The following is a 26,630-nucleotide window of genomic DNA, read 5'->3' on the forward strand; positions in this document are numbered from 1 at the left end:
CTCCTAAAGAAATTTGGAAGAGGAAAAAAAAGTTTTTATAAACACATTGACAGTTAAAATTAGGAGAATTACCAGAAGACAATCAGAGTCAAGGAAAGGCAAGAGTTCAAGGAAAGGGAAAGACTGTACTAAGTGGTAATGACAGCACACAGACAGTGAAGATGGAATAGTATTCCTAAACAGAAGCATCACCTGGAAACAGATAACCTCTTCAAATACATGCAAATCCAACAAAGAGGTAAGAGTGACACTGAAAAGAGGGCATACGTTAAGACTCTGTGTACTGGGTGACAAAACATAATGCAAAGTGAGCTTAGAACACCCCTGAATCTTCAAGGAGAAAGGCAACTCATTGCTCACCCACTGCAGAATGCAGAACTGGACTCTGCTGGGAAAAACAATTTCAAGCCAAAAACAAAACAAGCCAAAACAGAGCCTTGATTTCAGAGCATCACCAGGCTGGGTTATAATCAGCTGATTTTCATCTATATTTCATATATATGAAACAATGACAAGCCACAGGGCAGACACAGCAACACCCTTCAGACTGTCAAGGAGCTCTCACCATTTGGAGACCCCTGCTAACATACTGGTCTAATTTAACCACAGGACACAAGCCTCTTCAAATATCATGCCCCAGGTCTACCTGAAGAGATTTTGCCATTACTTTAGAGTTGAGAGGTTTCTTTTTATAGAAGACTGTATTTGCCCTTTCCTTTTACCTCTGGTCACATGTCCTCCACTAGGTAAGCCTCAAAGAGAGTTAAGAGGGGGCAGAAGATGGGGCTCAGAAATGACAGATGTATACAAGTAATGCCTATTTATTTCAAGTTGGAAATTTCCCGTCATCACTACCAGAGACCTAGAAAATAACCATTTCAAGTGAAAAATAACAGCTTTTATAACCACTTACTTAAAGTATCATTTTCTCCCATTCAAACTGAGCTCTTTGATGTGCTTTATACAGCAATAATAAAAATTTATCCAGAAGATAAAGTTACTCATGTTTGCTGCATGGATTAGACTGCTGTTGCTTTCTGTAAGCAAATCAAAACCAGAAAAATAAATGTCATTTGCATTTTGTCAATAGAAAACATGCTGTTAGGCAGATATATGGCAGCAATTATATTGAAGTGAGGGCCTCATTCTTTTCACTGGAGTTTCACCTTGTATCTTTCACTTATTGTACCAGAAGCCATAGCCAAGAGCAATGATGTTGTTACCCTGTAGAAGAATGTACAGAGTGCCTCCACACAACAGGACATTAACACAGGCAGTACAGTGGAGCTGTGTAATCTTCCTGCAAGGCACTGGTGACCGATTCTTTCCAACAAATACTGCGACTGCAAGATATCACTCCATACACCACGTACCCCAAACTGCTTTTGAGCTAGCAGTAAAATCAGGGGGTTAACTGCAACACAGGTAACCTTGAAGTTTGGCTTTTTCAACAGTTGCTGTTGAAACAGCACAGCAAGGAGTGAAGAATACTGGAATGAAAATGGAGAGAGGAAGGTTTAGCAAAAAGCAGAAAAGCTTTTCACAAGAGCATGAGAAAAATGAACTTTCCCCGAGAGCTGTGGATGCAACTGTAGACAAGTGACTCTGGAAACAGCCACAAAACAAAAAGACCAAGATTCAGTCTGTGCGGTGTACTAACTTTCTTCCTTTTCCCACTTTTTGCCTCCTGACAGTTCTGTTTCCTTTATTTCCTAAAATCCTCTGTAAAGTAAAAAAAAAAAAAAAAAAGGGGAAAAAAAAAAAAAAGCGCGCACCTGCTTTTTAGATACCTATCCTAGTCTAAAAAAGAAAAAAAAAAAAAAAAAAATCCTATCCACCCTATTCAAAGTGCCCATGAGACAAAAGGTCTCAGAAAAAAGCTCTCAAGTATGCTCTAGCTACGAGATTACACACTTCAGCCCCTAACCCAAATATTTTGGGTGTCGCACTTGAGCCCTCTTGCAGCTTCTAAACCTGGATGTGTTTCATTCAGATGAGTCAATCCCAGGGACAAACTCAGCTAACAAAAATGAATGCATTTCATTTAACTACAAAACCATTCTTGCCTTTTAAGGCTTCATTCAACAGTTTTTGCAACAGGTATTCTCCACTGAGCCAAATCAAAACTCAGAAGATCTCTAAAACCCCACGCTATAAACCCATACATCATTTTCCTGGCTAAACAAACTGAAAGGTCCGCATTCCTTCTGGCACCCATCATATTTACGTATGCTACAAAGTGTACATTCTGTAGAAGCTGGGGCGAAGACATGTCCAGACAGAGCGCGCCAAACTGGCAAACGCTGTGAGGGCTGCGGAGCAAACTCTTGAGCTGGGGAATCACCTACAGAGCTGCACAGACTGGGATCAGAAGAAACACACGAGATCTCAGGAAACTCATGAAAATTTTCAACAAAACAAAGATCTTAATATCTCAGTAAGCCAGAGGACTCAAAATGCATAGACAAAAGACATGGATCCTACATACGCAGTCATAAATTTTTGTTAAAAAAAAATCATCAATCTTCTCCTCAAACCTCTTGGAAAGTAAGCATTGTTGCTGCAGTGGCACCTGAGTCTGGCCAGAACAGAGCCTTTCAGCACCCTGCTCAACACAGTAATGAACAGCAGTTTCAGCACGCTGCTGTTAAGGGTTAATTTTAATTTTGACTCCTGTTGGCCTGGTTGGCTATTCCCATAAATACCGACCCAGCAGATATAATTGCAAAGCAGGTATATTTGGTTCCAGTCACTCTGCCAATTTAGTGGCAACTTATGTTTGAAAATTGCAGAGTGTAAATTTAGCATAGTGGGTCTCACATCATGTTTTTACTGCTGGAGACTATTTGATCTAATGAGAATTAAAAGAAAGATGCCACACTTCATGAAAGTTTTTCTGTTTTTTTCCCAAATCTCTGGAAAGAGAGAAGTAAAAAAAATCAAACTGTATTGTCTCGATAATGATGAAAACAGAGCAGCTCAAAACTGTGCATTTCTGAGTTTCAGCAGTCATTTTTTTCAAGCTGACGAGCAGTGAATTGCTAGTGCCAAGCAATGCCAAGACTTCTGCCAAGCAGCTATCAAATCTTGGTAAGGCAAAACAAGCAGCAGGAGACGTCTTTGAAATACAAGGACAACCTGAACATATTTTCTCTGTGACAACAATGTTTAATTTTCTTTCACAAAAAGACTTTCAGCTAGCAACTGGCTAACTCTAATTGTAGCTCTCCCACTACTACTCACATACCCATTTGCACCTTCCTGTCCTTCTCACACACAAGAAGTTCAAGAGACAACAAAACCTGTACATAATAGGGTATTTTTAAGGACCCTTTGTTAAGTAATACGCAGTGCCAGACTGAAAGCCACTTCCATCTAAAGAGACCACCAGTGTAATTCATACAGACACTAGCCAAGGTTTCTCCTACTTAACAGAAGTGTGCAACAAAAGCAACGAAAGTAAAGCAGCCTCCAGCTTTTGCATTTCCACAAGTCAGTGTGGCAGTGCATCACTGCTGTTATGACAACTCTGATTCTTCCTTGGCAGAACAATGTCTCAACCCACTCGCAGTCCTTACTTGCTTCTGTTCATTTGGGGTTGGATTTTCTAACCAAATACCTAAGCAGACTTACTCCAGACTTACTGAGATTTTCAGTCTTTCAGCACCAGAGCCTCTATCACACATACCTCCCTTTAAAAACACAGGCCAGTACTTAAAAGAACAGAAATCTTGTCGAACATTCAAAACTCGCTTTTCTCCTAGGAAAACCTGAATTGAAGACACTTGGAAGCAATAAAGTTCTTAAAAAGGCACCTGAAATTCTTCCCAGACTCACTTCTCTAATTTTGATTCCCAGCTGCTGCAGTAATTTTCTTAAAAGTCAAGACAAAACATTCTGCTCAGATCTTCTGTCAAAGGTTGCAGCCACAGCTCCCACCTTCACTGCTGGAAAGCCCAGTAAACTCCAACCATCCATACTGAGCCTTTGCCTATTCTCTGAAGCTACTCCATTAGCATCCTAAAAACAGGCCTGAGGTGAGGTACAAAGTTCTGAGGTAACAGACCCTGCTGTAACTCTGGAAAATTAGTTAAACAATTCAGAAAGATTTCACATAGTTTGCATCAGACAAGATGTAAAGCGAATGTAAAAAAAAAAGATTAAAGAGAGTGAAGATTTGCCTCCTACAAGACAAGTAGGAGGGGTCTTTCATGTAACACAATTACCTTCCCTAAATTTTCCCTTCAGTCTTATTTCCCAATACTGGCAAGTTACTGAAGTACATGGAGATCAGCACTTTAGCAAAAAAAATCACTCTCACAAAAGGAAAAAATACTTGGCCAAGAAGACAAATCCTGTGCTTATTATCATAAAGACCATGAACTTAAGACCACTTTTAATATTCTTTTTAATACACACAAAAAAAGCCATATCCTTCAAGATCCAAAAACCAGGATGCTTTCATTGTTATTATCACTAATGCTCAATTTAACAGGACAGCTGTGCCATCCTGTTAGCAGGAGACATTACACAACGCAAAAAGACAATAAGCCATACTGTCTAGGACACAGGATAAGCAACATGATGAGAATGGTGATGTCACTGGCTAACCTGTGACCTCACATATTATACAAGACATCAGGCTGTTCTGTTTTCAGAGACCCCCAAGCAAGCACTCACAGCCCGGATCATTCCAGACACACCTTTGTTCATCAGCACGTACGAGGATGCTCATCATTCACTGTAACAGAACGTAAGCTCCCTGCACTCAAGACATAGAAGAACCGAGTTTTGTGAATGACACCGACAACTCAGTCGCTTTCTCTTCAAGTCTGGAAGAAAGCCTGTCTGCATCTCATACTGCTTCACGTGGAATGAGACTCCTGTGACCCTGGTGACCAGCCCAAACAAAAGAGGATAGCTGAGAGTCAGGAGAGGCTTCCCTCAGAGTACCTCATTCATAATTTAACTGCCAACAGCCATGCAACTGGAGAGGCTGCAGGGAAAATTAACTGTACAGTTGTCGGTTATGTTGAAAAGACTTCAATTGTGTTTGCTTTCTACACAAGCAACAGGGTTGCTCTTTATTTCAAGGGTTGGTCCCTTTGGGAAAAAAAAAAAAAGGGATGAAGCACAACTAATAAATAGAATTAATTTAACATCATTTTTAATCACTCAAGAAAGGCTCAATGTGATTACTATAGTCTTTCTCATTTTCCTCATCTCCTATGCAATAATTTTCACATATTCAACCACAATATAATCTATAACATAGGAATGAAATATTTATGCATTTGTTGCTTCACTACAAGCTTTGTGTATGGATATTTCTGATTCAGGGGGTTAACACAAAAACAGCATTACTTTTGACCATGTACACTGAACCCATATTCTGTGAAAAATCTGAAAGCATAAAAGGAAAACTAACACAGAAAATATAATGGAGTGCTAAAATTCCCCCAGGAACCAAGAAACTTCGTTAAAGCTGTAAGTGTCCCAGATCATATTGTTGGGTTTCATACACGAAGCAGATGATATGGCTCAACCAGAAGCACTTAATATTATCTATTAACTCTTTGAACTATGGCTGTGTTTTCTCCGGTTTTTCCTCTAAATAAATTTAAAAGTAATACACCAAGTATTGACTGCATTACAGCTGATGACTGCACAAACTTAACTGAAGTGTTACCTCCACCAAACAACATCAGTTCATTCCGTGTATGAACTCTAAAAGAGGGTCACGTGAAAATGTCTACGATACAACACTCAAAACACAGATATCCTTAAGCTGAGGATAAAAGTTCTTTCTTACTTTTGCCTTATCTGATCACCAAGTTCATTCATATTCAGCAGTCTGGAAGGTCCATCTGAAAAGCAGGAAGGTGTTCTCACAGAGACTGCTACCACAAGGTAACTTTGCAGCTTCATCACTGTCATCATCTAAGTGGCCATTATTAATTTTTCAGTGTATTTCAGCAGATAACCCTGTACCTGGTTGACATCCGTCATCACACTCAGACACAACAGACCATCAATCACAGCGACCGCCAGAGAAGGGTGGTGACACAACTTTTCCAGTATGTCCACATACCTTCTGTGCTTCAGAAGCACCTTGGCAACAAGAAGCACACGCTGATAGAGATGCTTTGTGATCAAACACTTACTTAGCACTGAAAAAGATTGTATGCAAGATCAAAACCACAATAAAACGTTCAATGGGAGACAGAAAAAGTTTCCTTCCCCAAGGTATTCCCAAACCAAAAGCACAAAATTCATTGTACCACTGGAAACCAGAAGTTAATTACTCCTTCCCCAAGACTTTAATTCTTCCTTCTGCTGCACCTTTATATCACTGGAGCTCTTAAAATTTCACCTGAGAAAAGCACAGATTCAAGGAATACTTTTGTTTGTGGAAAACTTTTAAGCCATTGTATTCAGACTTGAAAAATACTCTTTTCCCTTTCTCAATTTGCTGCCTAAAAAGGTCAATACACGGAAGAACAGATTCAGGAACATAAGGCAGGTACAATTGCTGTGTAAAATATCCTATCTGCAACATAAAAGTCAAAAGTCTCAGTTTGACAACTCCTCCATGGAAAACTATTTACTCAAAGTAGCAGCATCTTTTGTGTCCTCCTTTTTCCCTGAAGGGAGGCAAGAGCAACTACAGACAGAACAAAGTGCAGCAGGCTGAAAGGATTAACTTTTTAATTTTAATGAAATATCATCACTTTAAATTTCATTTTGAAACCAACACTTCTTTAAAGAAGGCTTGGTAAATGGAAACTGAAGCAAGAATCCAGTAGGTCTTTAAGGAATCCCACAAAGCAGCTAATCGACACTGATATTCTTTCCAGCCCAGTGCCTTTAACGAAGTTTAACGACATCAGAACACATTAAAACAAAACCAACAAAGGGTGCTTGGGCACTGGAACAGGCTCCCCAGGGAAGTGGTCACAGTCCCAAGCCTGACAGACTTCAAGAAGCATTTGGACAACACTCTCAGGCATAGCATGTGATTCTTGGGGGTGTCCTGTGCAGGACCAAGATTTGGACTTTATGATCCTTGTGGTTTTTTTCCAAATCAGAATATTCTGTGATCTCTGAGAACTGAGTTGTCAATTCATTTTTATACCCACAGCAGTTGAAGGCAAAAAGTTAATGCACTGAAACAAACCCATCTAGGTTCTTTTAAAGAATCGTGATGCAAATTCTCAAGAATGCATAAAAATAGTAACAAAATCATTCTTGATGTGTGTTTAAGATAGAACTGAATAAATTTGGAAGCTATGTATGTTTATACAAAAAAACCAAAAACCCACCCCAAAAAACAAACTACATATTTCCCTTTAATGCCTCCTTGTCAAACCAGACTCAGATGAAAGACATGCTGCAACAGACTGTGCACTGTTTTTTAGGATGTAGCACATTGTTTGAAAACATTTGGCACTGTCAATCCCTACAAAAATGTGAAACAGTTCAGATTCTGCAAGGTAAGGCAATGTCCCAAATTTTAAGAAAGTGACCAGAAAGCATATTAATAAAGTCCAGTTGTAGTTATTTATCTTTGGACCTTCATCTGGGAAAGTAAATGAAAGATGCTTGCAGTGTCCTAGGGGATAAGCTATATAGAAAAATGAATACTCCTTCCTCATCTCTCATTTCTACATATGAGTGTGATACTACCCTGCTTCCTCATTTGTATTTTAGCTCATATCTTACACAGAACTACCCTATGCTAATAAAAATAAGCACCACATATTTTCCAGAACATCTATTTTAAAGTTCCTCTGTCTAGCATCCAGAAAAGAAATCTGCTATTACTCCACCCTAGGAGACTGGAGGCACTAACTTCTTGCTATTAGGAAACACTGGAAGGAGAATCTGCACAATTCCAAATCCTCACCTATGACTCCTCACATAAAAAAGCAAAACATACACAACCGTTATCCACTCCCAACCTACATATTCCCATTATAATGAAAAACGATCAGAAATAACTCATGTGATTCAAAGTAGGGATATAAAAGGGACAACTGCAACAGCCTTCTCACACAAGCTTAGAGACAACAGCACTAGACAAAAGCAGCAAACCTGTAAGCACTTTGAGCATCAGCAAGAGGAAAAGAACAAAGAAAAGAAGTAAAAGGGACAAACAGTGACAGTGTGTCACACATGCAAGGCCGAGTCCTCCAAGTTCAGCCTCTCTGAGTTTCAGCCCTTCCTGGACTTGCTGCTTTGCTGACGCAAAAAGAAATCCACTACAGCATCTTATGCTGTTTGCCCCATTCTTTTTGTAAGCTACTCCAACTTTATTGTGGCTCGAGGACAAAGCATTTATGGAGGAGAAAGGAAAAGGTATGTGCACAACAACCTCATAAAACATTGGCCAAAGCAGAGAAGTGGAACTGACAGCGGCAACTACCATTTCCGAGCATCTTACTTACCAATTCAATCGGAAATCAGCTCCAGCAATTAAGTGATAATGAATTATTGATGACACTGACTTTGGGAAACTGAGCACTTACCAGCATTTATGAAACTAAAGAAACTGAGGTGGGTAAGTGCTATCCCCATTTTGCAGGCAGCACAAAGCCAGGCAGACAGCAAACAATTCCACGAAGTTATGCTCGCCGAGGATCACTTATCTCTAGCATGTTATCTCAGTTCTGTTTGTACATGGTCACACATCACCTTGATTTGTAACATATTCCTGCTCCAGAGAGGCACAGTGAATGCTCCACATACAGAATTCAATAATTTCAGTAACCACATCCTACTGCCTTTTCAGAGGTGGGGAGAAAAAGGCTGCTCAAAGTAGAGGGCAGCAATACTGGAGCCAGGGAAAAACTACTTTAAAATGTGATCTACAACATATGTTCAGTGGCAGAATTTGCCCTTGAGAAAGCAAAGAAGGTATTCAAGCCCCACTATTTCAAGATACTTTAAGTCTGTGCTTAACATGTCTTTAAGTCAGCCAACTTTTTTTGCCAATGCAAATATATTCAACTAGAAACTCAGAAGAAAGCCAAGAATTCAGTCTTGGATTTAAAACTCTTGCCAGCCACTCAAGGCTGTCAGCAATGCCACACAGGAATATTTCCTATCACTAACACATAAAACTGATCTAGGAAAGAGAACTCACTCTACTCCTACCATACTTCACACCTGAGCTTTCCAACTGATGCCATTATCCATTTATACCATTAAAAACCAAACAGACAAAGGAGGATGTGAGCATTCACTGCACATTTTTATCTATTCTGCCCCTTCACAGTTTTTCACTTCCTTAACCTAAAACTTAGCAAGCAGACAGGCTATTGTCTACATGCACTTAAAGGTAAGACTCTCACACTTCTACAGTTTTCCCCCTCAAAAGCAGCTGCCAGAGCTGAGGCAGACACAGATGCAGCTTTACAAATTAGCAGCCATATGTCATCCAACCGGCGTGAAACTCCAGGATGCCCCTTTAAACACCACAATGGTTACACACATGCCAGTGTGCTGACTCGTAGTCAGCTCTCTGATGGGATTGCTGGTAACATAAGCTTCAGGAGGAGGAAGATGAATGTCAGTACATGCAACATAGTCCAGCCTTGCAGACAGGATGCCTTTCAGGGAAGGGCAGCTTTCTGTGTGGAATCTGAGATGACCGGAGATAGGGTTCAGCCCTGCCACAGATGTCTTACATGATCATATTATTCCACTTTCCCTGGCTTCAGTTTTCCTTATCCATTAATGACTACTAATGCTTTCCTATCCTATGGGAATCCTGCCAGCATCCATAATTTAGGTTTCCAGCCTGCTTAGATGATGAGAAGATGGATACCTGAAGATATATACTCATCAGTTGTTTGCCAAATATATAAACTGGTTTTTAAGAAATATCATAAAAATGCAAACTATTAACACCCATCTGTGTATCATACAATCATTACAGAGGGAAAAGGCCTCAATGATCAATGAGTCCAAACATTAACCCATTAACAAGTTCACTACTGCGCCATATCTCTAAGGACCACATCTACATGGTTCTTGAACACTTACAGGGATTGTGATTTCACCACTTTGCTGGGCAATCTGTTCCAATGCTTGATCATCCTTTCAGTGAAGAAATTTTTTCTTATTCCCAATATAAACTTGCTCTGGAACAACTTCAGACCATTTTCTCTTGTTACCTGCCTACCTCACCTAACTACAATGTTCTTTCAGGGTGTTGTAGAGAGCAGTAAGATTCCCCCATGAGCCTCCTTTTCTGCAAGTTAAACCACCACAGCTCCTTCAGCTGTTCCTCACAAGACTTGTGCTCCAGACCCTTCACCAGCTCCACTGCTGCACTCTGGACTCCTTCCACTACCTCAATGTCTTTGTTGCAGTGAGGAGCGCGAAACTGAACCCGGGATTCAAGGTGTGGCCTGACCTGTGCAGGGTACAGGCGACAATCATTGCTCTGGTCCTGCAGGCCACACTATTGCTGATTCAGGCCTTCTTGGCCATTTGGGCACTGCTGGCTCATGTTCAGCTGCTGTCAACAAGTACTCCCAGGTCCTTTTCCACAGGGCATCTTTCCAGCCACTTTCCCCCAAGCCTGTATTGCATGGAGTTGTTGTGACCCAAGGGCCTCAGGACCTAGCACCTTGCCTTGTTGAAATTCACAGAATTGGCTTTGTCCTATCAATCCAGCCTGCCCAGATCCCTCTGCAGAGCCTTCCTACCTTCCAGCAGATCAACACTCCCACCCAGCCTGGTGTGGTCTGCAAACTCCATTTATTCCTCAACAGTAAACAGGCATTTTTATAACCAAAAATTTTTGAGGTAGGCAGGTATGTGGCTGCATATCCCAGTTCCAAGATTCTGATTAAAATAGGTAAGACCAACCTGTAATAGATAAGCAGGAAGGAGTTTGGCAAATTGCAGCTTCAACTACCAGCTAGACTCAGTTCACATAGTAACTCTCTAGAGATAAGTGATCCCACAGACCTAAGAAACTCAAATCATTTTAGATACAGAAATTAACTGTCCTCTTATTTACACTTACAGGTCCAACAAGAACAACTGGTATGGTTCAATTTCTGTCTTCATTTTGCACAGAACCTTTACTTCATTTAATGCTGGGCTGTGATGAGTGGGAAAAGGAAGCAACTTGGGAAATTTGTTTGAAAACAGATTATGAATCTGTACATTTCAAAGTATCCAAAAATCACTCTGCCCTGGAAACATGCAATGACTAGCTCTTGGTACAGCTGCTTACACCTAGGGCTTAATTTTGACAGTTCAAACTGTTCTCTAACCAAAACATTTACTACAGCATTTCAGTAACACATTTTTTCCAACACAACTGGCCAACACAGTCCTTCTAAACCAAGCAAACAACACTGGAACAGCAACTAAATCTATGCCAAATTAGTTTTCTTACAGGAATGTGCAAAGTAGCTTGGAAGGCTTGTGTTCGCAAAAAAACAATTTATTCCATCTTCAAGGGCCAGACTGATAAAGGTGCAAAGACCAATCTACTTCCAAAATGTCACTGCACCTTTGAGACGTCCTATATCAGACATGCTTCCTTTCCAAAATGGAAATAACCACCTGATATTTTAGAAGTCTAAATCATGCACTCTTTACTGGGTTAAAAACTGGCTGGATAGCCAGGCCCAGTGGGGAATGGACATACACCCAGCTGGTGGCCAGTGACAAGCGATGTTCCCCAGAGGTCCATGTTTGGGCCCGTCCTGTTTAATACCTCTATCAATGACCGGAATGAGAGGACCAAGTGTCCTGTCAGCCAGTTTGCAGACAGTGCTAAGTCGGGCAGGAGTGTTGATCTGCTGGACAGGCTGGATCAATGTGCCAAAGCCAGCTGTGTGAGGCTCAACAAGGAGAAGTGATGGGTCCTGAGGGAGCTGGGGTTGTTTAGCCTGGAGAAAAGAAGGCTCAGGGGGACCTTATCACTCTCTACAAATGTCTGAAAGGAGGTTGTAGCCTGGTGGGGTTTGGCCTCTTCTCCCAGGCAACCAGAGACAGGACAAGTGGACACAGACTCAAGCTGCATCAGGAGAGGTTCAGGTTGGACATTAGGAAGAATTTTTTCACAGAAAGGGTGAGCACTGGAATGGTGGAGTCACCATCCCTGGAAGTATTCAAGAAGCGACGGGACATGACACTTAGTGCTACAGTTTAGTTGACGTGGTGGTGTTCAGGCAAAGGCTGGACTCGATCTTGCAAGGCTTTCCCAACCTTGATGAGTGTATGATTGTATGTGGGCTTAATTTTAACAGGATCTAACAGGCCTTACAGAGGTCTCTTCGACACAAGCCCAAAGGAAGTTACACTGATCGCTTCTTCAACCGGAAAGTTTGCTCACAATAGAGACCTGCCTAATTTTGCAACTACTGATGAGAAAACAAAGTACCAACACTGCAGGGAAAAATTAGCTAAACCATGCTTTACAGGCTGAACAGTTTCCCGGTGAGACTACTCACAAGGAGCAGTGGCAGTCAGCAGGTCAGCAGCTCTGGATTCAACCTCAGTTAGGACACGAATATCCTGCCAATGATCAGCACTGTTTCTTGTGTTTCCAGATTTTATTTGACTCAGCTAATTGACCATTAAGCTCCTATGAGGTGGACATTTATCTACAGATAACACAAGGAAATTGGAAAGTAAGCAGCCTGAGGCTACCCTGAAGACTGTTAACCAAATAGCAAGGCAGAGCTCAATTAAAACAATTCATCAGAAAACCTATATAGTCCATTGGCAGATTTTCAAGGATCCCATTAGAAATTTTAAGCATATTCAATCTGATTAGACACTGAAATCTATCTCATGTAGAAGTCATTAATAAGTAAAGAGCCTTTAAGTTTGAAGTCCTGAACATTATCAAAGCCGCAGCAGGAAGAGACACTGGGCTTTTCCTCCGTAACTAACATGCACAATTCTGCATAAGAATGGCAAACCCTTTCTATATTATATTGAGAAACATGAGACTGATGAAAAGGTACAGCTCTGCAAACCAATGTCATCGAGTACCCACCACTTTGGGGTGGACTCTGCTGATGTAACTAAGAGACACACACTCGTACATGCTACCTCAAAAGAGCCTACATCCAGGATCTCTGCATCAGGAGTATTCCATGAAATGTCTAATACTTCAGCTGTTGGAAAGGGCAGGCATTTCAATCACTTGAAACTGCAGTGCAAATAGGAAATTACACTGCAAAACATTTTGTCTCTCATTTTATCAAAACTTGAAGAAAAATTGTTATTGTGCTTTAACGGACATATAATTCAAGCACAAAATAAGGTCAAAGAAACTATTCTGGACTCTTTTTTTTTAAAAGGAAGGTTGCAGTGAAAAACATTTCAAAAAATATGCTGCTGTCAGTAATACCTATAAGGAAAAAAATTTGACAACAGTCTATCCTAAACTTGCAATTTAGAAGCTCAGATCCCTCATGGAAGATTTTCAGGGTACAACGGGTACTGCCAATTTGTATTGTTTACAAATACTCTTAGGAACTTTACCATCAATGTCCTTTTTATCTCCCAGGTACTCTGTTAATGTTCTAGACAGACCACGTTGATCTTTGGACAGAAGTACATTCCTGATTTGTATACTGCACACAGTAGCTCCATTTTCAGAGGAGATAAAAAGAATAGGTTCCTGAAATTTAAATATTGCTTGCCAATAACAGAAGGAAGTCCTCCATCTGACTGCAAAAGGACAACTGCTTGTGGTTTGATTAAGAACGCATACGCTGAAGTATCACAGGGATACACTTTTCTCCTACCTTCACACTTGTTGATATTCAAAGCCAGTATATTCACAAGACTGAAAATGCCTAAAAAGAGGTGGTAGATCTCACACCTTCTAAGAAAGGGGGTCTTTAGCCTGGAGAAAACACTTCTTACAGAATGTAAATCAGAATTCCAACATGACTCAATTCAATAGACGACAAGTGTAACATCTAGAATCCTGGTTACATAGTAAAATGAATGATCAGTTCATTTAAAAGTTCACAATGTTTTGCGTTAGGTTTTTTTCACAATTCTACCTGTAATTCCATTCATGCTTTCATTTCACTTACAATCAGGTTCTGAAATTCAGTCATATGGATTGTTCTCCTCCCTCTCCACCTTCTTTTTACCTTTCAAAAACTTGCTGAAAGGAAAAATAAGCCTTTTTTGAGTTTGAAAGACAGCAATCACCACAAACACTGTTGTTCTTCTTTAGACAATTCTGAATTATGCCTACTTAGTTTAATGACTTGGTCTTTTAAGTGATTGAGCAGTAAATTCTTCCAGACTCAAGGATTTCACAAGTGCAATTTGCTTTCTGCCAGACTGAGCAGATCTTAATCTCAGCATCTGTACTGTGCCTTTCCAGTTACGCAAAAAAGCAAAGATGTTCAGATTATACATGATGCCAAGGCCTTGAGAAGACACGTTTCTCACTGTTGATCAGATCACGGAAGATTTAGTTTGTCATCTTCAAGATCACCCATCCAAGATCAGCATCAGAGACCCAAACCCTTCTGGCGGACAGCCATTCTCCTCAAGACAAAACCCAGGTTACAGATAACCATACTTTCAGTTTAGGACTGTGCAGTTCCACCCAGCTTCTAAGACCTGACAGCTTTGGGATCAGCCACAAGAGCAACTCACGCCATTGGCAGGAGGCTGGCTGACTTATTTGGCCCTTGAAATTCATTGATTGCAGTGTATTTCCTTTGAAGGTCACACTCTACCAATTTATGTGTTTATGAAGAACTGATGTGCTTTGGCAGGTGAAGCAACTCTAACTAGACTATATGCACATATTTAACAATGCATTCACTAACAATTTAGCTATTTATAAATCACACCTTGCATTGTGTCAAGTAAATATTACCTGTCCTTCGTAAATAATCCCTGACAAACAGCTCACTTGCTTAAGATGCACAATTCATTTATAAATTGTACCAGAAACCGTGTAAGACCAAGTCTCAAGTAGTCTGCTCTTACTAAACTCCACCTTTCAAACTCAGCAGCAGTGAAGTCCCACACAGCCTAAAGCTGAGCCTTAGTGCACAGCATAGCTAAGCAACAGATAGGGCAGAGAGGGAGAAGAAAAGCAGGCACAGCGCCCGGGGCAGAGTGAAGTAGAGCACTTGCAGTAGGTAGAGGCAAGGGAAAAATGACAATTCCTAACTGCAGGTTTGACATAGATACAATAAGTATACACAACAGCATCTTTCTTTTTAAGTATAGAGGCATGATGAGGAAATCCATGGCCAGCTCTATGCATCAATAAGTACAATTTGGTGACGTTATGAGGCACAAAGGAAAAAAAGAGATAAGGATACTGAGAGGAGGAATGAAGTGACACAAATCATCTATGAAAAGAATCATGCAAAGACTAGTGCAGTTTCACAACAAGAGAAAAAGGATGCAGGCAATGAAAGAAAAAGAAAGGAGTTTGAATCTGAGAAGAAAGGAATTCAAAATCTGAGAAATAATGTCTACCTTTAGCTGCAGAATTTTAGCCAAGCCTACACAAAGAGCAGCAGAAACATTTAATAGTCCTTAACATAACTTCTTGCATCGGGAGACAGCAGCTGTATACCAGCCCCGAGACTGAATTAGCAGTCTCGAAACTCAAAAGTGCAAGCTCAAGTATTACCTTCTGTAGCCATGTGTGAGCAACGACTGCATTCCCTGTCAAGCAGCCAATGTTTAACAGGTTCAGCATGGGCCTGAACCACGGGTTACCTGTGCACAGCACCCGGGACAAGCAACAGTACTTCAAGTCACCAACCCTTGCCCTGCCTTACAAAAGGAAGAGAAAGTGCAACTTGACAAATACATGGATGTTCACAAGTATATCAGTTTGTGCACCTCTATCAGCTTCACATCTTTGTACACCCAACATTCCTGTGACTGAGGAATTTTAATGCCTTCACGCTAACAGCAACAAAAAGAAAGAAAAAAACCAGGAATACTTGACTAAAAATTACCATATCAAGAAAAATCTACTTACCTCACATCAAATCCATACCAGGCAAGGCAGAGCACTTCTTAAAGGCAAAAACCACTATCCTGAACTGTAAAAACATATGTCTGATATTTGTGGCATATAGCTCTTGACTGAAACAAGGGTAGCACTAACAGCATCAAAAAAAGATGGGAAACAGGTAAAAGGAGAAGGAGTACAGAGAGGAAAGAATTATATCTTACCCAAAGTCAAAATGCTGATCAGTAACACAACCTGGAGTAGATCCTGCAGCACTACGACCCTGAACAGCTTTGCCCAGAATACAAGTTTTCATTGACACAGATACATATGGCTGGCAACGGTGTTGTCTGGAACTATAAGCATCATCTGACTCATCAACAATTAAAGTGATAAATTCATCCAAAATACATAAAGCAAGAGAAATTACTGCAAGGAATGAAGGAATCTGAGCACAAAGTGATACTTAATAGCCAGAATTCATATCTTAATTTTTAATGGCACCACAACATACTTGCTGAAGTAACATTATTATATTTTATCAAAACCGAGATAAATCCTCACAGGAAAATGTTACCTAAAATCAAACTTTTCATCCAACAAACCCAACAGTTTCAAAATAGACCGACATAGGCTACCTCATGGGACGTAACTGGTTTCCATCTAAAATTTTCAATAAGAGAACCCTGAACCAGGAATCTCAGCCATCACTTTCCTTAGGAGCCATCTGGAATCTGTCTAAGCAGATGAAGGACACCAACACAAAACCAGAGACCTACAGCAAGGCGTGACACTTAGGGATTTCTCCTTTAATTTAAAACTGAAAAAATTAATCAGAATCCCCACTAAAGAACAAAAATAGCACTAAAACCTGAAAAAATGTATTTTTGTCCCTATTGAAACAAGATACCTCATAACACAACAGCATACTTCCACCATATTCAAGTTACACACTTCCCAGTCCTTAATAAATTAAGACTTACAGGCTCCTTGAAAGAGCCAAAGCCATTCTAAAATGGAAATCTTTTGGCTAAGAGGACATAGTATCAGGACCTCAGAGTTCATTAGCTCCGAATCCTAAACCCCAATCCCAGATTTTAGCTGAGTTTCACAGCCAGATCACCTTCCATTCATTACCTCAGCTCCCTGTTCTCTCTGACATGCGACACAGCAACTTACTCAACCATTTACACATAGACAAAGAACAGCTTTGCTTGTTATGTTTTAATTGTGACAAGTTTACAGCTGTCCAGCCCATGGCTGGAAGAAGGCTTAAGGAACAGAGAGGAAAAAGTTATCAGCAGCAACTCTACCCCTCCAAATTGATTCCATTTTCATTTTGTTCGTCTGCACCCTTTCAGTTATCCACCCACATGATTCCCCAATCCTTCAACACATTTCTCACGCTAACAGGAGCTACCTATTATTTCTCTCCAACTTCTAAAGAGTACATATTTCTATAAGCTACTACTAAAGTAACTATGTGATTCCACAAGTTCCTTTGCAACCAAAAAGTGGGTAAGTGGGATCTGCAAAAGCAGCTGAGAACAAGGAGAGACCAATGACTCCATTTAGAAATCTCACTGCCTCAAGCATTTCCCATGTGCAAATTAAAACACACATACACACACCAAGCCAACTACTATTATTCCATTTTCTCCCCTAAAAGAATTTTTCTGTCCTGATAGACAGCATTGCATGCAAGTTGAGGTTGGCCTAAAATGCCTTTTAGTCTGACAGTTCCACCAGCACATGAGGCTGCATGAAAGAAACTAAACACTAGATCAAGTCACTGCAGCTTACAAGATTCTACACGTCAGATAATCAAGTATCTGGACACACACACAGTCCACACAAATACAAAACCCCAATGATCATATAAAACAAAAGTTTCACTATCGGAAATAACTAATTTAGACAAATGCTCTCTGCCATGGTGTTTTGTTTGCTTGTTTTTCTTAAGCTATTTGTTTAATTTTCAATCTTTGTTGTTGAGTTGGGGGTGTTTTTTTGTTTTGTTTTTTGTTGGTGGTGGTTTTTGTTTGGTTTTTTGTTTTTGTTTGTTTGTTTCTTAATATATATGAGCTCCTCCTCAAAAATTCTCTAACAGTCAGTAAATGTATGATAAACTGATTATCCTAATGGCTAACTATCCAATTACCTCCAGCCATGATCTATTTACATTTCAAGCAAAGGGCAAGCTGTCATTCTATGTTTCACTAGAGACTTACCTTAAAATACATAATTAAAACTGTTTTCACTTGAAATATTCCATTCTGCATCTTAGACATAGCCCATTATGAGATCCTGCCAGAGCAGAAGAGTTACGTTTTAATACTTGAAAAGCCAACAACACCCAAAACCCTATTACTGAGACCCAAGATGTTTCTCCTTCCTCATCTTCAAAATGTCAGCTGATAATGAAGCTGTTTACAAATTCAGACCCTGAAAATGCCAGTTGAAATAGTTATCAGAGTGCCCTGTACCAAAGGTAGAATAACCACAGCTCCAGCCTGCAGCAGGCAGGACAACTGAACAGCCTACAAGGCTTTCTAGCAATTCCTAAGATTCATCAGCTTCCACAATAGACAAGACACTGAAACAGAGAGCACTGCTTCCGTCACAGCAGATCTCACACTACAGATTTTTCAGGCCTACTCCATCACTGCATTTCTGCTCACACAGACAGAGAGAATAGCCACAGAACAGGATATATGACAGACGCTACTGTGGCAAAATGTACAAGTTTGGAAAAATATATTTAAATTTAAAAAACATAAATAACACAAACAAAAAATCAAAAATTCTGTCTCCAGGTAACAAATTAATTTTTAATTAGGCCTTCCCACATAGCCCTGAAACACAGAGATGCTTGAATCTCAGCTCAATTCATCACTGCTACCTAACAAATCAACATATTCCTGTTACAGTCTGTTTACAGCAAAGGGAGCCATTTTATTCCTCACACAGTAGATAATCAGGGTACATATGAAAGCAGGATGCAGGCTCCTGTTGTCACAATAAAAATATTATAGTATCACCAGGAAACTTTTTTCCTCTAAAGAGGTATGGAGCTTGCTGGTCTTGGTTATCAGACACTACAGACTACATGTTTGTAACAGTTTATTTCACATTTGTATGAAAAGTGCATTTTTACTACCTATTTTCTTTATAACAATCTCCACTTCCTATCACAACATGTGATTGAAACATTGCAGTCATTCTTCCACCCTCTCAACCTGGCAACTGCAGACTCCTTGCAGCTATTATTCCAAGTGAGATGGGATGTCTGGAAGCTCCTGGGCCCTGCAGCTCTCCACACTCAGTGAGTATAGAAAATCTGTTTAAATCTAGCCAAGGACCTCCCCCCGCCTCCCCAATTATCCTCTACTTATTTCAGTCCCTGCACAAAAAATATACTTGCAAAAGTAAAGTCTGACAACAGCCACAAACATCAAAAGTCCAATAACCAGAAACTGATTCCAGACAACTTGTGTATGGGCACAGGCTCAGCGTGGCTGTGGAGTCCTGCATTAAAAGTGAGTACTCCTGGCTGCTCTCATTATGACCACTGGCAGACTCATCTTCAGCAAATATCCAGTGCTTGTTATTGATTACCATCTCAAGCTGGAAGTTTCTTGACTTGCCAACTACAGAAACCCTTCTCCATCTCTCCCACACTGATGTGCTACCCACACCCACAGCTGGCTTATGTACCAAGAAAGACAAACACTGGTTATGAAGCACTAGACTCAGTTTAAGAGGCTTTCAGAGGGCTGCCTGAAAAATACAGAACAGACTTTCTGAATACACAATACAGACACGAGTTTTCAAGCAGAGAGAGTGGTTTTCTGCTCTCCCTGCTTATCCAACAGTAGAGACCACCACTCAGCAGTGCTGATTACTCCTGCCATGCAGGTTTTCAGCAAAGAAATTCTACTGTTAGCAACACCTTTGAATGTCAGTACAAATGAAGACCCATGTAAGGAAATAATGGCTATTTCCTTAACAACATGTGGAAGTTTTAAGTTAGCAGATATTACACAATGGAGACTAATGTGGTAACATGACTCTTCAAATAGCTCCTACCTGCTTGATTTTACGGATGTTCTGGTTTCTTTGCAAGCTTTTGAGGTGAAGTTGCAAAATGTAACGAAAGCACATAAAATGTAACAAAGTGTGGCCCCTCATGTTTATGCTCTCTGTGGAATGAGTCCCAATTCTTACAATGTTGGACGAAAACACTGGAGAGAATAAGACACAGAAGCTTCCCCTTAAAACAGAACAAGCTGAGTATATTATAAGAGGCATAATATCTATATTATATATTTGACTTTCACATCAGAAAGGCCCTTATACTGAACTGTGACACCTGGGGATGACAGTCAGAAATTCCAGCTGTACATTGCATCTTGATTCTCCAGTCATTTGAAGATTAACATTTGAAAACCTTCTTCAGTTAAAAGAGAAATGTCTGTAATTGTCAGAAAAAACAATGTCCCTTTCCTGCTCACTTTGCAATCATACTTCTAAAAGCAGTTAATTTACCTGAGTGTTTGTGACTCCTACCATCATTTATCTCCTTAGTGGATGATACAGAAGTTGAAGAAAAAAAAAAAAAAAAACCACACAAATCTATGTTCAAAACATAATCAGTAGATTTAGGTCTCTTTGAACAACAACAACAAAAAATGTCTTGAATACACAGTACAGTGGCAGTCAGGATTACAGAACTCATTTTTCTGTGAGGGCCTGTTTACATTTTATTGGTTTTTCAGCTATAGTGTACTTGCAATTCTCTGAAACAATCCCTTCCAAAACTCACTGTAACTGTGTGAAGATCAGCTAGCATTACTTCATAGAAGCAGTAGAAGAAGATAAACATAGATGTCTGTTTTCTAACTAACAGACCTTCTTCCATATTAACTTAACCCAATAATGTTGTTACAGTCTGAGCTGGAAACAAGAATCCTTGCAGGACCTAACCTACATCCAGGAACTCCTGGGCTGACACTGAGCCAAAGTAAAGTGCTGGAAACTGGGTCACACCATGACATGTACAGGGCAGCAGGAGGGGATCGGAGCTGAGCCTGACCTGCTTTATACTGGCAAGAGCATGAGAGATGAAAGACACTGGGTGTGCATGGTGTGTGAGCTGCCCAGGAGCTTGATGAGACTTGAAATGAGGTGCGGACTAGGAAAGGAAAGGAAGGTAATCAGGAAGCTCCTGTGCAGGGAACAGAGGCTGAAACTTCAGATCAATAGTCTCTTTCTGATCAATTACCAGTTAGTTACCAACTGAAATTAACCAGCCTGGTGTAAATTACAACTTGAGTATCATAACAAAGTAAAACCTTTCCCATGCAGATAGGCTCTTTCAGGATGAAAAGCACTATTTGATACAACTACAATATTATGAATAAAGACAAAAATAAAAGATCAACTTTGCCTTGCAAATATTCACCGCCAGTGCAAGTCAACAGTTACTTCTGCATGCTAGCAGAACAACTGTTCAGACGAGGACACTATACGCTGTTTATCTTCTGTTAGCTGAAATTCATCGCTAGTGTTTCAAGGTTTCCCATTTGTACCCAAAAAAGATTCATTAGGAAAAGAAGTTTTTATATTTTATATCAGGATTTACCAGAAGTAAGATTCAAAACAGAGTGAAGGCCAGGCAGAGACAAACTTATGCTCCCTGTGGGAGGCTTGCAGGGGTGCCAAAATATACAGAGGAAGCAACATCTAAAAAACAAATCCCTGAGGACCCCCTACTATATTTTTCAAAAGAAAAACAGAAGGCATAAAAAAAAAGTTTCAGAAATTTCTTTGAATCTGCCCCAAAGTAAGCCAGAGTCTCTGGTTAAGTAACTGCAAGAATGTTGCGCAAGAATGGCAGTCAGCAGTCAAAAAGCTGAAGTACCAACTTCCACACAAGAAACAGGTCTTGGCCACTGCCTCCAAGCCAAGGTGGGGCAGAAACATGGGGTGTGGGGGACTAGGAAACCTTCAGATGTAAAGATCAGTATCTTGTGGATGGGAACGCTCCGCCTTAATCTAAGGGTGGTATTACAAGCAAATATATTCAACACATGGAAACGTGCAACTTGCTGAGAATAATTAGATGAAATTTTGGCACTAGCAGAATGGAAATTAATAAGGAAGAAGGCAACACAATCCAGATAAACAAACCTGAGCTTTGACTGAAGCCTCCCAAAAATGGAACGGCGGAAATAGTTTTGCAAAGACACCTAAACCTTCAAAGACTTACGAATGTCACAGTCAAAGTTTGCAGTTGTGAAATTTCAAAACAGTGCAAGTCCTGTAACTCTTCTCCTCCTTCCTACCCATCTATACCAAACTCGAACTTTTACCATGGAAGCCATGAAACTCATGAGTTCTTCACGACAACAAATACTTTGAAAGAAAGAAAAGAAAATAATTTGAGCTTGATAATCTGAGTTTTACACGCTGTGTGTCATCACTTCATCGCCAAGGCGTGATTCGGAAACAGACACAGCAGCGTGCAGCCAGGCTACTTTACACTGTCTGGAAAAGCGCCCGCTAAGATCATGTTGCAGAAATAATTCACACCTGCAGCAAAGCTGCACAAAACATCATCTACTCGCCAATTTTGACAGGCATGTGCCGACCGTGGCGAGGAGAGCTTCTATACAGATGAACACGACCAAGAAGTACGAAATCCCCCTTCCGCACCCCAAGTAAAGCCAGGCAGGATCCGAGCGCTTCTCCTGGCCCTATCCCGCCGCGGGCCCATCGGCGGAGGGTCGCCCGCACCCGCCACGGCCTCCCTGGCCCCGAGGCGACCTCGCAAAGGAGAAGGGGCCCCGCCCCGGGATGTTCCAGCGGAGCCGCGGCCCCTTCGGCCCAGGGGCGACTTCGACGCCCGGTTCGGCCCAAAGGCGCCCGACCCCAACGCCGGCCCGGCCCCGCAGCCCGCCCCATGCGCCTCGCCCCACGCCGGCCCCGCTCACCCCCGCTGGGGCCGGGACCACCCCGAGCACGCCCCGAGGGGCGGAGGGGCCGAGACGCGCACGCCGCGCCCCCGCCGCGGGCATCCCGGCCCGGCCCGCCCGGGGAGGGGAGGGGAGGGGAGAGCGGCGAGAGCGGCCCGGGGAGGGGCGGCCGGCGGCGCCCCCGGCCCGCCACGAGCCGCCCAGGGAGGCGGGGGGTGGCGGGGAGGCCCCGGCGCCCTCCCCCGCCGAGCGGAGCCGCCCCCTCGCTCCCGGGCAGCGCCCCCGGGCACCGCTCCCGCCCGCACTCACCCGCCGAGCCCAGCAGCAGCCACAGCAGCCACATGGCCCCGCGCCGGCCGCCCCGCAAACTTCGGGGCTGCTCCGCCAGTCCGGCCCGACGGAGCCTGCGGCGGGGAGCGGCGGCGCGGGGGCCGGCCCGGGGGAGGGCCCGGGGGTGGCGCCGCCGCCGCCCCGCCCCGCTGGGCGGTCGTGCCCACCCGCGGCCGCCGCCGCCCCGGCCCGCGCGGCCCACGGGCCGCCCCTTCTTCCTCACCTCTGCTACCCGGCAAACACCTCCGGCCAGTTTTGAGGGTGGGGTGGCGGCGGCATTAGCGTGCCTTTACAACAAGCTCTCCGCTTGCCGTGCAGCGGCGGACGGGAGCGCTTTGGGAACGCCTGGAAGAGTTTGGGTCAGAGCTGCACCCCTGCGGACACGCAGGGACAGAAATCCTCACTCAACACCTTCTGCAGTGACAAAGGGGTATAGCCTCCCCTTACATCTTCTGAATCATGCTCCTCTAAACTTCATTCCGTACCTAGAAGACGAGGTATTTCCATAGCCAGTCAGCCAGAATCAATTACTTTGGGAAAGACCTCTGAGATCATCGAGTCCAACATGACCAAACACCACCTTGTCAACTAGATCTTGGCACTGAGTGCCACATTCAGTCTTTTCTTAAGCATTTCCAGGGACAGTGACTCCATCACGTCCCTGGGCAGTCCATTGCAATATCCAATCACACTTTCTGTGAAGAAATTCCTCTTGATATCCAACCTAAACCTCCCCTGACTCTGTTTAAAACTATGTCCTCTCATCCTGTTACTGGCTGGCTACAACCTCCTTTCAGGCAGATGTAGAGAGCAGTAAGTTCTCTCTTGATCCTCCTTTTCTCCAGGCTAAACAACCCCAGCTCTCCCAGACTCTCCTCAAAGAACTTGTGCTCCAAACCCTTCCCCAGCTCTGTTGTCCTTCTCTGGACACACTCCAGCACCTCAATGTCCTTCCTGAATTGAGAGGCCCAGAACTGGACACAGTTTGACCTCACCACTGCCCAGTACAGAGGGAAGTGCCAAGTACAAAGGGAAAGCAGAGATTGCCTATGGGGTTTATTGTCCTAGTAAAGCTCTGAAACACAGCATTTGAGAAATTTATATTGCATTTTTAATCTAGGGGCCCAATCCTAACCCTACTTGGCTTCAGTGGGAGCAGGAGGGGACCTTGTTTTAAGGAACAACATTTTTCAGTATATGACAACCAGGAAGAAACCCTCATTACTGTGTGCCAGTCTGCTTTCATACAAAAATCATGGGCGGTTCCTTAAGCGGTACCTTTTGGTCATAAAGTGTTCCCCTGTGTGTGTGTCAAGTACGTAAGCAGATCTGCACATGTACAGAATAAAGTTTAACTCTCTAAAAAGCTTCCAGCATATATTTAAGAGCTGAAGATGAAGGCTTATTGCAGAAGGTATTTTAGCTAAGAAGTAAAGCTAGTTTATAGCAATAAAAAGCTGCTAAATTACTTCTAAAACTGTGCTCAGCTAATCTGCACAATAATAATGTTTCAAGCAGAATTCTTGCAATTCATGTTTAACATACTTAGAGGAGCTTGTGGAGATTTAGTGATAGTGATTTCACAGCATTTGGAAAGATGAATTTATTTTTTTATTTAAAAAAAGTTTTTTATTTGAATACTTAGATGTAGCATCTGTTAGTTTTTCAGAGGTGCTTCAACCACCGATAACCAATTCCCACATAGAGGTCAGCCTGGGAGCTAGTTTCGGGGTGGGGGGGGGGGGAGGGTCTGAGAAAGAGGAGTGGTTTCTGACTCCTGAGGGGTGTGGCTGTGGGAATTCCCTCTGCCTGCCAGGACACCGATCTCCGGCTGCCGCCCTGCCTTCCGGGGGTCCGAGTGTGACACCCCAGCGTCACCATCCCACCACCAGGTGGGCTCCAGCCAACTCACCCTGACTACATGCAGCAAGTGAGGCTCAGAGGCAAAGCAAGGTGGATGGGAGCCTCCTTAGCAGTTACCAAAAAGCAGGATCTTCTAGTTCGCTGAGAGGTTAAGTGAGAAGCTCTCCATCTGTAAAAGCATTTTGTACACCTCGGTTTCTTAGCCAGCACAGAATAAAAGGTCCAGTGTGGTTCCTCGCTACCTCTCAGATGTTTGGCTACATGAATAAAAGCATAATCCCTGTTAACACAAAGATGTAGGGAGAAACAAAGACAGGCAGAGAAACCTCAGTAACTTCATCAGGGAAAATGGACCGCACAACACTGGCTGCTCCCAAGCACATCAGAGAAAACTGATTAGATCTTGGTAGCTTGTGTGAAGTCTGCCAAGAAACTGTCTCCCAGATGCCTCACAAACTAAAGGTGATTATTGCCTATGGTATAGGACACATGAAGGGATGCAATGGGAACAGCATTTTGGGAACCTGCAAGATTTACCATGTAATGTTTAGGGTGAAGAACACAGGAAGAGAGAAGGAAATCTATGAGGGGGATTGAGAAGGAAAAGATGTGGGAAAATAAAGGGAAAAGGGAATGAGAGGGGCTGGACAGCTCTAGCTGAGCCTTGTGTTTGACCACCACAACCTATCCTATATTCTAATAAAATCCCGTTTCTAGCTATCTTACATGTAGGAGTACTATCACTTCTGAGGAGATATGAGGGGATGTAATCTAAACTAATCTAAACAGCCAACAAAGAAACAGTCTAAGTATGTGTAAGTGAATAGGACCACAGGCCTAAGGTAAACACTACACACTCTGATTCTCTTTATCTTCACACAAACTGCCTCCTCCCCTCTCACCAGGGGGGATTTCTGGGTTTGTCCCTCAAAGCAAGATGCGATCCCAGCTCTGCTGCAGACTTTGTGTGGCCTCAAGCAAGTCACTCTTGTCAACCCATGCTTTGACTCTCAATGAAACTACCAGCCATCTACATCACAAAGATAAGCGATAAATAAATAATTTCAGGTTGCTCAGAATGTGGCTAACTTCTGATTGGCTACCAGTGATGCAGGGTACCAGCCTATAATCAGGACAAACAAGGAATATGCTCTGAAAAAGAGATTAGCTTCACAGTAAATTATGCTGAAGTAATGACAAGTTGTCATAAGATCCATTACAAGAAAGCCGCCTCTTTTAGCTTTGTGCACTGTGGTTAAAGGCTAGAAAGGGAAACTTTCTTCAGACAAGCTTATCACAGAAGACTCATTGGCATTCCTGCAAGATCACAGAATTGCAGAATCACAACATGGGTAATGTTCGATAGGACCACCGGTGGGACCATACGGTCCAAATTCTCTGTTCATGTAGGATTTCCCTGGAACACATCACTTGGGGTTGTGTCCAGACTGCTTTTGAGTATCTGCCATGAG

The 26,630-nt window shown here is 42.2% G+C and overlaps 1 protein-coding gene across 4 annotated transcripts in view; it reads right to left on the reverse strand.

The window, feature by feature from the left end:
- LDLRAD3 (low density lipoprotein receptor class A domain containing 3) overlaps positions 1–23,389 on the reverse strand; it is a 107,127-nt gene extending 83,738 nt beyond the window's left edge. For all 4 annotated transcript variants that reach the window (XM_040068694.2, XM_040068692.2, XM_040068691.2 and 1 more), the window contains exon 1: positions 23,275–23,389. In XM_040068694.2, coding sequence (XP_039924628.1) covers positions 23,275–23,308 — 34 coding nt within the window. In that variant the 5' untranslated portion in view covers positions 23,309–23,389. The remainder of the gene's footprint in view (positions 1–23,274) is intronic.
- Between the last annotated feature and the right edge of the window lie 3,241 nt (positions 23,390–26,630).

This window comes from Hirundo rustica, chromosome 6 (genome assembly GCF_015227805.2).
Source record: "Hirundo rustica isolate bHirRus1 chromosome 6, bHirRus1.pri.v3, whole genome shotgun sequence".
NCBI classification, from domain to species: Eukaryota; Metazoa; Chordata; class Aves; order Passeriformes; family Hirundinidae; genus Hirundo; species Hirundo rustica.